The sequence below is a fragment of the Scyliorhinus canicula genome, chromosome 14, assembly GCF_902713615.1.
Source record: "Scyliorhinus canicula chromosome 14, sScyCan1.1, whole genome shotgun sequence".
NCBI classification, from domain to species: domain Eukaryota; kingdom Metazoa; phylum Chordata; class Chondrichthyes; order Carcharhiniformes; family Scyliorhinidae; genus Scyliorhinus; species Scyliorhinus canicula.
Genome location: NC_052159.1, coordinates 155,198,445 through 155,210,931, shown reverse-complemented (window position 1 = coordinate 155,210,931; position 12,487 = coordinate 155,198,445). Strand labels below are relative to the sequence as shown.

Below are 12,487 nucleotides of genomic sequence, written 5' to 3'. Positions count from 1 at the left end.
TATCCACCAGGATCCGAAGGTTTGCAGAGACGGAGTCCAGGGAGTTAGACATTCCCGCCAGGGACTGTGCGATCTCAACCTGATTGTGCACGACGCCATCCAGCACATGTGTCAGGCGGTTGATGCTCTCGGCGACTGACTGCTGCGACTGGCCAATGACCTGCTGAGACTCGGCCATGGCCCGCAGGGCGCCGGCAATGTCGGTTTGGCTCTGGCACATTGCTGCCTGTGAGAGGGCAACCCTGTCCAGGGCCGAGGATGACGCGTGCACATTAATCCCAACGTCTTGCATAACCTGACCCATTGCCTCCACCGCGGATGCCACCCGTGCGGTGTCGGACTGGGTCTCTGCCATGAGCGGCACCACTCCCTGCTCTTGGACGCGGATCGACTCCTCTAACAGCGTCTGCAGAGTCTGGAAGGAAGCCCTCATCCCGTCATTGTTTCCCTGGGTTTCCTGAGGCATCGGCTGTGCGGGTGGGTTGAGAAACTCCAGGAACTCCGAAAACGTCTGGGAGCCAGCTGCATCCTGGGCCTGGTCTGGCCTCCGCGAGTCCGGGCCCTCTGTTGCTCCGACCTCCACCTGCTGTACCTGCTCATCTGTGATGTGCCAACCAGACTGTGCCCCAGGAGACTCATCACTAAATAGGCCCGCCGGGGTGTGTGTCTCTGGGATGATGGATGTGGTGGGAGAAAGCAGTGCCGCAAGCCCGACGCTCTCAATGGTTAGGTCCTCGTCCAGGGTGTGGGGCCGCTCAGCGACAGGAGGGTTGTCCCTGGCCATTTCTGGTGGTGGTGGTGGACCTCGAACCCTCTGTGCGTCCTGGTCCGCAGATTGGGTTGGGGCAGATAGGGCTGCCCGCTGATCGGGCACCCTCTGTTGTGAGGCCCCGGGTGAGGTGGCGGCAGATTCGTGTCTCCGTCTGCAGCCAGACGGCCCTGGTCGTTCGGCATCACGTCCTAGGGAAGAGAATGAGACGGGTTATTTCGATTTGCTCGGCAGGCCGCTGGACGGTCCCAGTGGGCAGGGTGTGTGAAGGGACAGAGGATGGGGAGGTGTCCCAGTGGGCAGGGTGTGTGAAGGGACAGAGGATGGGGGGGGGGGGGGGGGGGGTTTGTCAGGGGGGGTTGTCTCACTTGCTGCAGTTCCGCCAACCTCGCATTGCGCGATATCGCGGGTGCAGACCCCCCAACAAGGTCCAGTGCCCTCTGTTCAAAGGTGCTGAGGGGGTGCATGTTGGGCGAACCCCCTCCAGTCTTGTGCCGCTCACGGTGGTTATGACCGGCCTTGGCCTGTTGGGGGAGGAAACATAGGTAGATCATTACAAAACGGTAGGTATCAGAAGTCCGTTCTGATACTGGCACAGTTTGGGGGGGGGGGCAAGTTGTCATCAGATGATTGCATCTCTCCTCGGGGCCAGAGCGCTGGGTCTGTGACAACTTTGTGAACCACCCTCAAATAACTCTGCCCCAATCCCTCTCCCCCCCCCCCCCCCCCCCCCCCGGGCAGTTAAGGGGGAGGGATGGTTGTGACTAGGGGGCACCCTCATGGCACTTACCCTGGCAGACCTGGTGAGGTCATGTAGCTTCTTTCGGCACTGCTCTGCTGAGCGAGGGGTCTGCCCCACAGCACTGACGGCAGCAGCCACGTCACGCCAGGCCTGGCGTACCGTGCTGGCAGGTTGGCGATGCCCTCTCCGCGGGCGGATGATGCCCCTCCTCTGCTCCACGGCATCGAGCAGCGCCTCGACGTCTGCATCAATAAAGCGAGGTGCAGCTCGCCTAGGCTCCGACATCCTGCCCGACAGATTCTGTGGTCGCCCGCGCCTTTTTACGGCGTCGGGCGGCGTCACATGGGCGGGTTCGTGTCGTCGTCGCGTTCCGTCGTCATCACGCACGTAATTGACGCGGCCGCGCTGCTAGCCCATTTCCAGGAAGTGAATCGGTCGGGAAATGAAGCCTTCGCGACCGTCGTAAAACGGTCCCGATTTTTACGACCGTTTGCCGACTTTCCGCGGGTGCGGAGAATTTCGCCCTTTGTTTTTATTGCAGATTTCCAGCATCTGCGGTATTTTGCTTTTATAGGAGTAGCAGATGGGAATTTAATCCAGGCCTGTGTGAGATGATTCATTTCGGCAGAAGGGAGAAGGAGAAACAATACAGACTAAATGTAACAGTTCTAAAGAGTGTGCATGGACAAATGGACCAGGGGGTGCCTGTGCATCAATCTTTTTTTTTTAAAGATATTTTTATTAACCTTTTTCAGTTTATAAAGTACAAAAATAGAAACAACAACCATAAAACAGAACAAGCTAAATTATATAACCCCCCTCCAATCAACAAAAAAGAGGAAAGGAGACGATAAATAGTCGCTATCTCTGGAGAACCCTTCCCTTGACCCCTCCACGGTGTATTTAACCTTTTCCAGGTGTAAAAGCTCCATTAAGACTCCTAGCCAAGCCAAGGCACTGGGTGGCATTGCCAACCTCCACTCCAGCAGGACTCGTCTCCTAGCGATCAGCGAGAAGACAAGAACTCAGGCCCCCACAACCGTCTGCAGCTTCGGCAAGTCCGATACCCCAAATATGGCTACTAAGGGACAGGGTTCCATGGGGACAGAATCGCCGACATGGTGCTGAAAAAGGAGACCCAAACCCCAGCAGTTTGGGACAGGAGCAAAACATGTGCGTGTGGTTAGCAGGCCCCCTTGAACAGCGCTCGCCCCTGCCCCAACCCCGGCAGAAAAAGCAACTCATTCTAGCTCTGGTCAGGTGCGCCTGTAACACTATCTTAAGATGGATCCAGCGCAGCCTCACACACAAGGACGTGGCGTTCACCCTGCGACGGGTCCCACTCCACACCTCACCCTCCAGTACAGGTCCCAGCTCCTCCTCCCACTTGGCTTTCACCCCCTCCACTGAGACTGCGTTTTCTGCCAGAATCCACCCATATATACCGGACGTACTACCCTCCTCTGACCCTGGTCACGAAAGGATCCTCTCCAGCGAGGAGGACGGTGGCGCCTCTGCGAATGCCGGGAACATTTTTCTAACAAAATTTTGTACCTGAAGGTTCCTTTCACACTCCACATGTGGCATCCAACCTCGCCGGCTCGAACAGGTGGTTAGTATAAATGGGGGCCAGCGTTGATATTGGACCAAGTTTAAAATGCTGGCCAAAGGAGCCTTGTACAGTAGACATACACCAACACAAACCTGGGACCCAACGCAAACTTCTGTAAAACTGCAGAGGTACCTCAACTCCATCCTATCAAACGCCTTTCCTGCATCCACAACACAATTTTCTCCAGCTCTGCCCCGCTCGCTAGGGTAAAAACCATATTGAACAGGCGCATTCCACAGGATCCTTGTCCTTTTTCAGGTTAAGGGAGATGGATGTCTGCCCAAGCATCACAGGAAGGGAACCCCGAGCCAACAAATCATTAAACATCCCGATCAGTAACGGAAGCAGCTGGCCCACGAATTTCTTGTAAAATTCCACCGGGAACCCGTCAGGCCTTGGTGCCTTTCCTGTTTGCATCTGTCCTATCGCTGTTCGGACCTCCTCCAGACCTACCAGTGCTTCCAGCCCTTCCCGCATTTCCTCCCCCACCTCAGGGAGCTCCAAGCCCTCTAAGAACGCTGTCATTCCTGACTCTTCCTCTGGCATCTCCGACCTGTAAAGCCTCACATTAAAAGGTCCAAAATGTCCGGTTCACTTTACCGGGGCAGAAACCAACCTGCCTCCCAAGAACCTGATCTGAATAATCTCCCGAGAGGTTGCCTGCTGCCTTAGCTGGTGAGCCAAGAGACGGCTGGCTTTCTCCCCATATTTATAGGTATACGCCTCAGGTACACCAATAGCGCACCACACTATCAGTAAGCAGCAGATCAAACTGCTTTTCCAGCTTTTTCCAGTTTGCCAAGAGTTCTGGGGTTGGGCCACTCGAGTATCTACAGTCCACTTCCAAAATGTCGTCAACTAACTTCTGGCGTTCCTTCCTAACCTCCTTGTCTATGTGTGCCTTACGCGATATAATCTCCCCTCTATATTAAAGCATGCTGCTGTGCAGAGAGACCTGAGTGTGCTCGTGCATGAGTCGCAAAAAGATGGATTACAGGTGCGACAGGTGATTAAGAAGGCAAATGGAATTTTGTCCTTCATTGCTCGAGGGCTGGAGTTTAAGACTAGGGAGGTTATGCTGCAATTGTATAAGGTGTTAGTGAGGCCACACCTGGAGTATTGTGTTCAGTTTTGGTCTCCTTACCTGAGAAAGGACGTACTGGCACTGGAGGGTATGCAGAGGAGATTCACTAGGTTAATCCCAGAGCTGAAGGGGTTGGATTATGAGGAGAGGTTGAGCAGACTGGGACTGTACTCGTTGGAATTTAGAAGGATGAGGGGGGATCTTATAGAAACATATAAAATTATGAAGGGAATAGATAGGATAGATGCGGGCAGGTTGTTTCCACTGGCGGGTGAAAGCAGAACTAGAGGGCATAGCCTCAAAATAAGGGGAAGTAGATTTCGGACTGAGTTTAGGAGGAACTTCTTCACCCAAAGGGTTGTGAATCTATGGAATTCCTTGCTCAGTGAAGCAGTTGAGGCTCCTTCATTAAATGTTTTTAGGATAAAGATAGGTAGTTTTTTGAAGAATAAAGGGATTAAGGGTGATGGTGTTCAGGCCGGAAAATTGAGCTGAGTCCACAAAAGATCAGCCATGATCTCACTGAATGGCGGAGCAGGCTCGAGGGGTCATATGGCCTACTCCTGCTCCTAGTTCTTATCTTCTTATGTAATGACCGCCTTCAACGGCTCCCATACAATAGAGAACGGAACCATTTGTTTCCCATTGAACTCCACGTATTCATCTTTGACCCGCCTGTAAAATCCCACTTCCGCCAAAAGGTCCACATCATCCTCCATCCTGTGCTCTGCCCGGGGCCCGCCTCCAGCACTAAATCTCCAAAATGTGGAGCATGGTCTGAGGCGACTATCGCCGAATATTCCATCTTTCTCAACCCGGGAAGAAGAGACCTGCCCATCACAAAGTAATCTATCCTAGAGTATACCTTGTGTACTGGGGAGACAATAGAGAACTCCTTACCCCCACAGGCCCGGCCCCCCCCCCCCCCCCCCCCCACCTCCTCCATAAACACCAACTGTGCCTTCACCACCCCCGAAGGAGCCAATGACTTTGGCAGCGATCAATCTAGTCGTGGATCTAAGGAACAATTTGAATCTCCCCTCAGAATCAGTTGATGAGTATCTGGATTGGGTATTGCAGCCAAGAGCCGCCCTAGTTGCTTCCTCAATAGTAGCTTTGAAGGACTCCCTCAGATCCTTGCCTTGCCAACCAAACCTCTTGTCCATTTATTTCCTAAACTTCTGTGGCATCACCACAGTCAGTGTCTACCTTGATGGGCATGGCCGCGTCCGCCATCTTCCCTCCTTCCGACTCCCTCACCAGGCTCCCTCATTTTTGGCATAATTCCGCCAGCAATTCTTTACATGGTTCGACAGGCTGGGATTAACAACAAAAATCCCCTGAATACCAAACAAAAAGGGTAGAAAAATCAGGAATCTGTTGGGAGCTACCTTTTGTGCCATTTGCTCTCGCATAATATCACCGGAAGCCGCTGTGCATCGCTCTTTGAAGGCGGCAGGACATATTGAGAGAGAGCAGGTTAGCAAAGCAGAAGGGCTCTTTGGATTGATAAATAGAGACATTGAGTACAAAAGCAGGGTGTTACGCTGAAACGTTACAAAGCTCTGGTTGGGCCACAACTAGAGCATTGTGACCAGTTCTGATCACCAGACTTTAGGAAGGAGGTGAGGGTCCTTGAGAAGGTGCAGAGGAGATTTACCAGAATGGCTCCAGAGATGAGGGATTTTAGTTCCAAGGTTAGGGTGGAGAAGCTGGGCTTGTTCCCTTTGGAGAAAAGGCGTTTGAGGGGTGACGATTTCCTCTGGCATGTTACTGGCCTCCTTCATGGCTCATAGTTTGTGGGGATGGAGGAGGCCACAGGTTACGGAGTGGTGAGGACGGGCGGAGAGATGAACCTCTGCACTCTTACCCATTGTTGGTCAGCAGGCTCTGCGGTGATAGGGAAGGGGGCGAGTTAGAAACATAGAATTGACAGTGCAGAAAGAGACCATTCGGCCCATCGAGTCTGCGCCTCAAGGTTAGGACGCAGGCCAGCAGATAATTTGGAAGAGCTCAGGTTCATGGAGTGTGCAAGTTATAATAGTGCAGGTGAAGAAAGGAATGACAAATATAAAATTACATAGATTACATAGAATTTACAGTGCAGAAGGAGGCCATTCGGCCCATCGAGTCTGCACCGGCTCTTGGAAAGAGCACCCTACCCCCTATCCAAGGTCAACACCTCCACCCTATCCCCATTACCCAGTAACCCCACCCAACACTACGGGCAATTTTGGATACTAAGGGCAATTTATCATGGCCAATCCACCTAACCTGCGCATCTTTGGACTGTGGGAGGAAACCGGAGGAAACCCACGCACACACGGGGAGGATGTGCAGACTCCGCACAGACAGTGACCCAAGCCGGAATCGAACCTGGGACCCTGGAGCTGTGAAGCGATTGTGCTATCCACAAGGCTACCGTGCTTGGTAAAAGACTTGGTGTTGTTGAAGAGACAGAGAGAGAGAGAGAGAGAGAAGTGAAGATTCTTCTTGGGGCAGGGCAGAGAGGTTGGATTTCACACAGCAGTGACACCAGTGTTGACGAAGTGTGGGGCAACACCACAGAGTTATCAGTGGTGGTTAAGAAACAGGATGGGTGTTCAGCAACACACAGTTCTCAATATTTCATCAATCTTTCAACTGAACTATGTGGGGAACCTGTTTCTTCAATATTTCTAACTACTGGATCATTCCAATAATTTATTATTCAGTAAAACTCATCATTTTCTCTAAATTGCATCAAAATGACTGTATTTTCTCATTTTCCAGATCTAAAGGAGGGTGTGCCCCTGAAATGTAAGCTCTTCGTGGAAGCTGCCTACACAGCTCTGCGTTTTCAGCATTTTCACTTTTGAAAATCACCTTGTCTCTTTGTGTGAAACCGTCTTTTTTTACAGGCTATGTGAAAACACACAAATAATTTGTCCTAAAAAGGCCGATTCTGAGTGCCTGAGAGTGGTGTGGAAACCTAAGAACGGAGAGAAAATGGCAGGCAAGAAAGACCACCAACAAGCATCCACATCAACACTCTTATGAGACTTACTCATAACACGTTCTCCACGTGTCTGCGTGGGTTTCCTCCGGGTGCTCCAGTTTCCTCCCACAAGTCCCAAAAGACGTGCTGTTAGGAAATTTGGACATTCTGAATTCTCCCTCAGTGTACCCGAACAGGCGCTGGAATATGGCAACTAGGGGCTTTTCACAGTAACCTCACTGCAGTGTTAATGTCAGCCTACTTGTGGCCATAAAGATTACTATAATAATATGGATCTCACTGGTGGAGGCACCAGTTCAATCCTTTAACTAAAGAGATTTATAGGGCAGCAAGGTGGTGCAGTGGGTTAGCACTGCTGCCTCACGGCGCCGAGGTCCCAGGTTCGAACCCGGCTCTGGGTCACTGTCCGTGTGGAGTTTGCATATTCTCCCTGTGTTTGCGTGGGTCTCGCCCCCACAACCCAAAGATGTGCAGGGTAGGTGGATTGGCCACGCTATGCCCTTTAATTGGAAAAAATGAATCGCGAATTCTAAATTTATTAAAAAGAACTAAAGAGGTTTATATTGAGGAATATCAGCTTCAATTTCAAACCACATCTTCCCTTACCAGCATGTGCCGCTGACTATCCGCTAGTTACAATCGTATACATACCTGTAGACCCACAACGTAGACCAAGGTTTTGTTTGTAATGGAAAACCTGCCCAGGATGTGCGTCACTGGAACACTTGGAATGGAGAAGTAGAAAGGCACGAACAGGGCAAAGATGGGACCCAGACTAAGAGGAAGGAAGAAGAAGAACCATATTATTACTTTTTCATTAATTCACGGGATGTGGTCACCATTGCCACGGCCAGCATTTACCGCCCATCCCTGATTCCCCTTGAGAAAGTGAGCCACCTTTTTCAGTACCAGTGAGTGGTTTACTTGGCCATTCCAGAGGGCAGTTTAGAGACAATCACATTACTGTACGGCTGGAGTTACATGTAGGCCAGACCAGGTATAGACAGCAGATTTCCTTCCCAAAAGGTGAAACAGATGGGGTTTTACACCAATCCAACAGTTTCATGGTAACAGTTTGTGATGCGAGCATTTTATTCCAGATTTATTTAGTTTAATTTAAATTTCCCAGCTACCAGAGTGACATTTAAACTCACATCTCTGGATATTCTAGACTTCTGGGTTTACCAGACCGCAAACTAACCACAATGCTAAATATCTGAAGATCACAGGATCATGGAAACGTGTGTCAAATCCTGCACACTTAAACAATTTCCCACAAGCATTTCCCCTAATATGTCCAACCGACGCAGATAAATATGGATATAAATCAAACAACTTTCTGAAGGCACGGGGTAGATTTTCGCCTTCACTACACGGGTTCTAATCTGGTTGATCGAGTCGCACCACACCCTTCAGACAACTAGTCTGACGTTGCTTCTGTTGACACGGATTTAATGAAAATAAGAAAGGTTACGACCAAATAGTGGTTTTTAAGATTATGAAAGGCATCCAGAGGGGTAGACGCGAAGAAGATGCTTTCACTTACTGGGCAGTGCAAAACCAGTAGTATTGAGATAGTGACGAATAGTGATGAGTGGTGTAAAGGTAAAACTCACACCAGAGGGATTGGTTGAGGTGAATAACACCAAGGGGAAGCTGGATAAACAAATGAGGGAGAAAAGTTATGGAAGGACATGCTGGTTGGCTAAAATGAAAGGATGGGACGAGGCTCGGGTGGCGTATAAACAATGGCATGGACCAGGTGGGCCAAATGATCCGATTCTGTGCTCCACTTTCTATATCATTATTTGGTGTTTGTAAATCTGTGCTGACTTAAGTTAATCGTGCCGTTAATTATGCAGAAAGTACAAGCTCAAAAGACTATGGGCACGATTTTCCCCATTGAGGAGTAAGTGTGCCCACCAGTGGGAAAACTGGAGTGTTTCCCGCTGGCACTAGGAGCGCAGGTAACCCGCCATTTAGAGAACCCCGACCTGAACCTCTTGAGTCTAGCCCAATCACCAGTGACCCTCACCTCCCATGTAGGACCATCCTCGGCGCCCTGGAGGCAAGTGTAGGGAGGGTACTCACTGCCTTGTCATGGCTGGGAGTGCAAGCTGCCAGATTCCCGAATCTCAGGATATCCACCAGGATTTCACGCCAGCGGGATTCCCAGCTTTTGGGGGGGGGGGGGGGGGGGGGGGGGGGGGGTCGTAGTTGTTGGTGCAGTTGTAGCATCCCAGGAGACATGTGAATCGGGCGTCCTGCCCATAAATTGTGCTTAATCCGGTATTTCCGTGTTCCCTCCAGTCGGCAGGGCTGGCTGGGAGACTCGCAACGGGATTGACGCCCGGATTGAAACTTTTTTCCTCCCCACCAATTCACCGGGCTATGGCGAATCCCTTTGCCGGCTAGCCCCTCCGTATCAATAAACAACAAACAGACACGGATTTAATAATTGGTTTAAATCATTGTATCCATCCTGGAAACATAGGAAATAGGAGCTGGAGCAGACCACTCAGCCTGTTGAACCTACTCCGCTACTCAAACACATCACGGCTCATCGTCTACCTCTTAGGCCATATTTCCCCATGATCTCCATATCCCTTCATATAATTGTACCCAGAAACCTATGGATTTGTGACCAGAACATGTTCAATGATTGAACTTGCATAGTGATGTGGGGTAGAGAATTCCAAAGTTACACCACCCTTTAAATGAAGAATTTCTCATCATTTCAGTCTTAAATGGCTTGCCCCTTATTCTGAGACTGTGCCCCCTGGTTCTCGACTCACCAGCCAACGAAACATCCTATCAACATCTATTGTCATGACCTGTAAGAATCTTGGATGCTTCAATAAGATCACCTTGCATTGTTCTAAACTCTAGAGAATACAGACCAAGTTCCCTCAATCACTCCTCATAAGACAATCCCACCATCCCACCCTACTATACTCCTTATACACACACAACCGTGTGGCAAATTTCGGCACCAACTCCATTTCAGGTTTGCTGCTGATACGACCTTAGTGGGTCGGATCTCAAACAACGATGAGTCAGATGACAGAAGGGAGATAGAGAATCTGGTGACATGGTGCAGTGACAACAATCTCTCCCTCGACGTCATTAAAACTAAGGAGCTGGTCATCGACTTCAGGAAGCGGGTGTTGTACACAGCCCTGTCTGCATCAATGGTATTGAGGTGGAGATGGTTGACAGCTTCAAATTCCTAGGCTTCGGGGGCACAATCTGGTGAGCACCGCACTGCTGTTGATGCACATCAGGTGGAGGCAGGAACCCCTCCCCCTCAGGCGAGACAGCAGTCAGAGGGCTGCTGGATCCCTGTGGGTCCCAACCTGAAGCTGAGTCTGTGGAACAGAGTTATCCGGAGCTGATGGAGACAATAGGAAGCAGCCAAGACAATCAGAGGGAGATGTCAGCGTCACTCCTGCAGATCCATAGTCGATTGGAGGAGTCCCAGAGGCTACAGGTGCAGGTTATGTTGCCAGCAATATGTGGCACCGAGACCAACACTGCTGGGGTGGTAACCGCAGTGGAGAGCTTGGTGCATGACGTCGGCACCATGAGTGAAGGTGTCCAAGGCATCGCGCAGTCAGTGACGGCCATGGCTGAGGGTCTCGGCAGAAAGTCTGCGTCGCTGGGGGATGTCAGGCTGACGTTGATGAGATTCGACGTTGATGAACTGGAGATGTCCCAGTTTCGGGTGGGCATTGCCAATGCACTGCACAGCTTGGCCCAGTCACTGAGGAGCATCACTGAGGGCGTCAACACGATGGTGCAGACCATAGGGAACCTCCAGGGCTGGCAGAGCCAGATGATGCAGAGGCAGCCGGGGCTCTGTCCCCAAGGTGAATGATGGCACCATTGGGAGAGTGGGGACTTGTATTACACATTAAACATCCTTGTGCACAACCAGTATGATGTCCCTGTCACTTTCTTCCGCAATGTGGGCCGACCTCCGAACCCTTGGCCCATCTCTCCAGGCATCTCCCCTGCCCCGTGGCACCCAAGCACCCTCCGGCCGTGGACATGTCCCTGAAGCTGGGTCCCATCCCTGGGTGTTCGGATGTTGGCTGCTGCATGTGTGGTGTTGCCTCCCGCAATGTCCAGGCATCAAGGTGTGATTGGAATGCAGGCAATGACTCCCACAAGCTACATGCCCGCACACCCACCTGGATCCACTTGGGATGTGTGAAGTGCTCACTTAACCACAATTGCCAATTCCCTATCAGCGATAACCTTCCGCCGCACAGCCAGTGGCCTCGGAGTCGGTGGGGTTATGGATGGTCGTTGGGGCAGATGGGCCGGAACAAGGGTCGCCACCGGAACAGGTGAACATGATCCAGGGGTTGGCGTGGTGATGCCACAAGTGGTCACCCCCCCAGCAGCTTCCCCCCACCCTCCTATGGCAGCCCATTTGCAGAAGGCTCCCCACCCTCAGCCGAGGGTACCCCCCGTCCGTCTGTCTCCACGCCCCCCCCCCCCAGCACAAGTGCAGCAATTCCAGTGCCCCCGGGCTCTCTGCCTGTGAGCAAAGATGGCGACTCACCTCCTCGGCTCCCCACAGAAGCCCATCCGCCAGGTTCACGTTTTTCAAAAGGAGTATTAATCGCCGCCAGCGTGAGCAGTTGCTGGGCAGGCCGCTGAATAACGAGAGGCTTTGGATATGGGGTGGCTCTCGTTAATTGCATGGAAATTGGGCTTAAGTGGTGATAATTGGTTTCTCACCACTCTATGCCATGATCCCGATTTCGCCTATGGGAGCGGGCCGGTTGTATCTCTAACAGTTTGGCGCCTGGCACGGTTCTCATTTTTAGCCTCTCCCGCTATTCACTGGCCTCATTTCGCTGAGCGAGAGGGTAACGAGGCTGGAGAATCGCGTCCATATGTTTATGACTTCATAGCGGTAGCACAGTGGTGAGCACTGTTGCTTCAAAGCGCCAGAGTCCCAGGTACGATTCCCGGCTTGGGTCACTGTCTGTGCGGAGTCTGCACGTCCTCCCCGTGTGTGCGTGGGTTTCCTCCGGGTGCTCTGGTTTCCTCCCACAAGTCCCGAAAGACGTGCTGTTGGGTGAATTGGACATTCTGAATTCTCCCTCTGTGTACACGAACAGGCGACAGAATGTAGCGACTCGGGGATTTTCACAGTAACTTCATTGCAGTGTTAATGTAAGCCTATTTGTGCCAATAAAGATTTAAATTTAAAAGATTGTGGTAGCTTGACCACAAAAAGGTAGTTGAAACACGTTGTTAACAAATTA

The 12,487-nt window shown here is 51.3% G+C and overlaps 1 protein-coding gene across 1 annotated transcript in view; it reads right to left on the bottom strand.

The window, feature by feature from the left end:
• Positions 1-12,487, bottom strand: part of ubac2 (UBA domain containing 2) — a 247,143-nt gene that overhangs the window by 102,819 nt on the left and 131,837 nt on the right. The window contains exon 5 of the mRNA XM_038817954.1: positions 7,857-7,980. Coding sequence (XP_038673882.1) covers positions 7,857-7,980 — 124 coding nt within the window. The remainder of the gene's footprint in view (positions 1-7,856; positions 7,981-12,487) is intronic.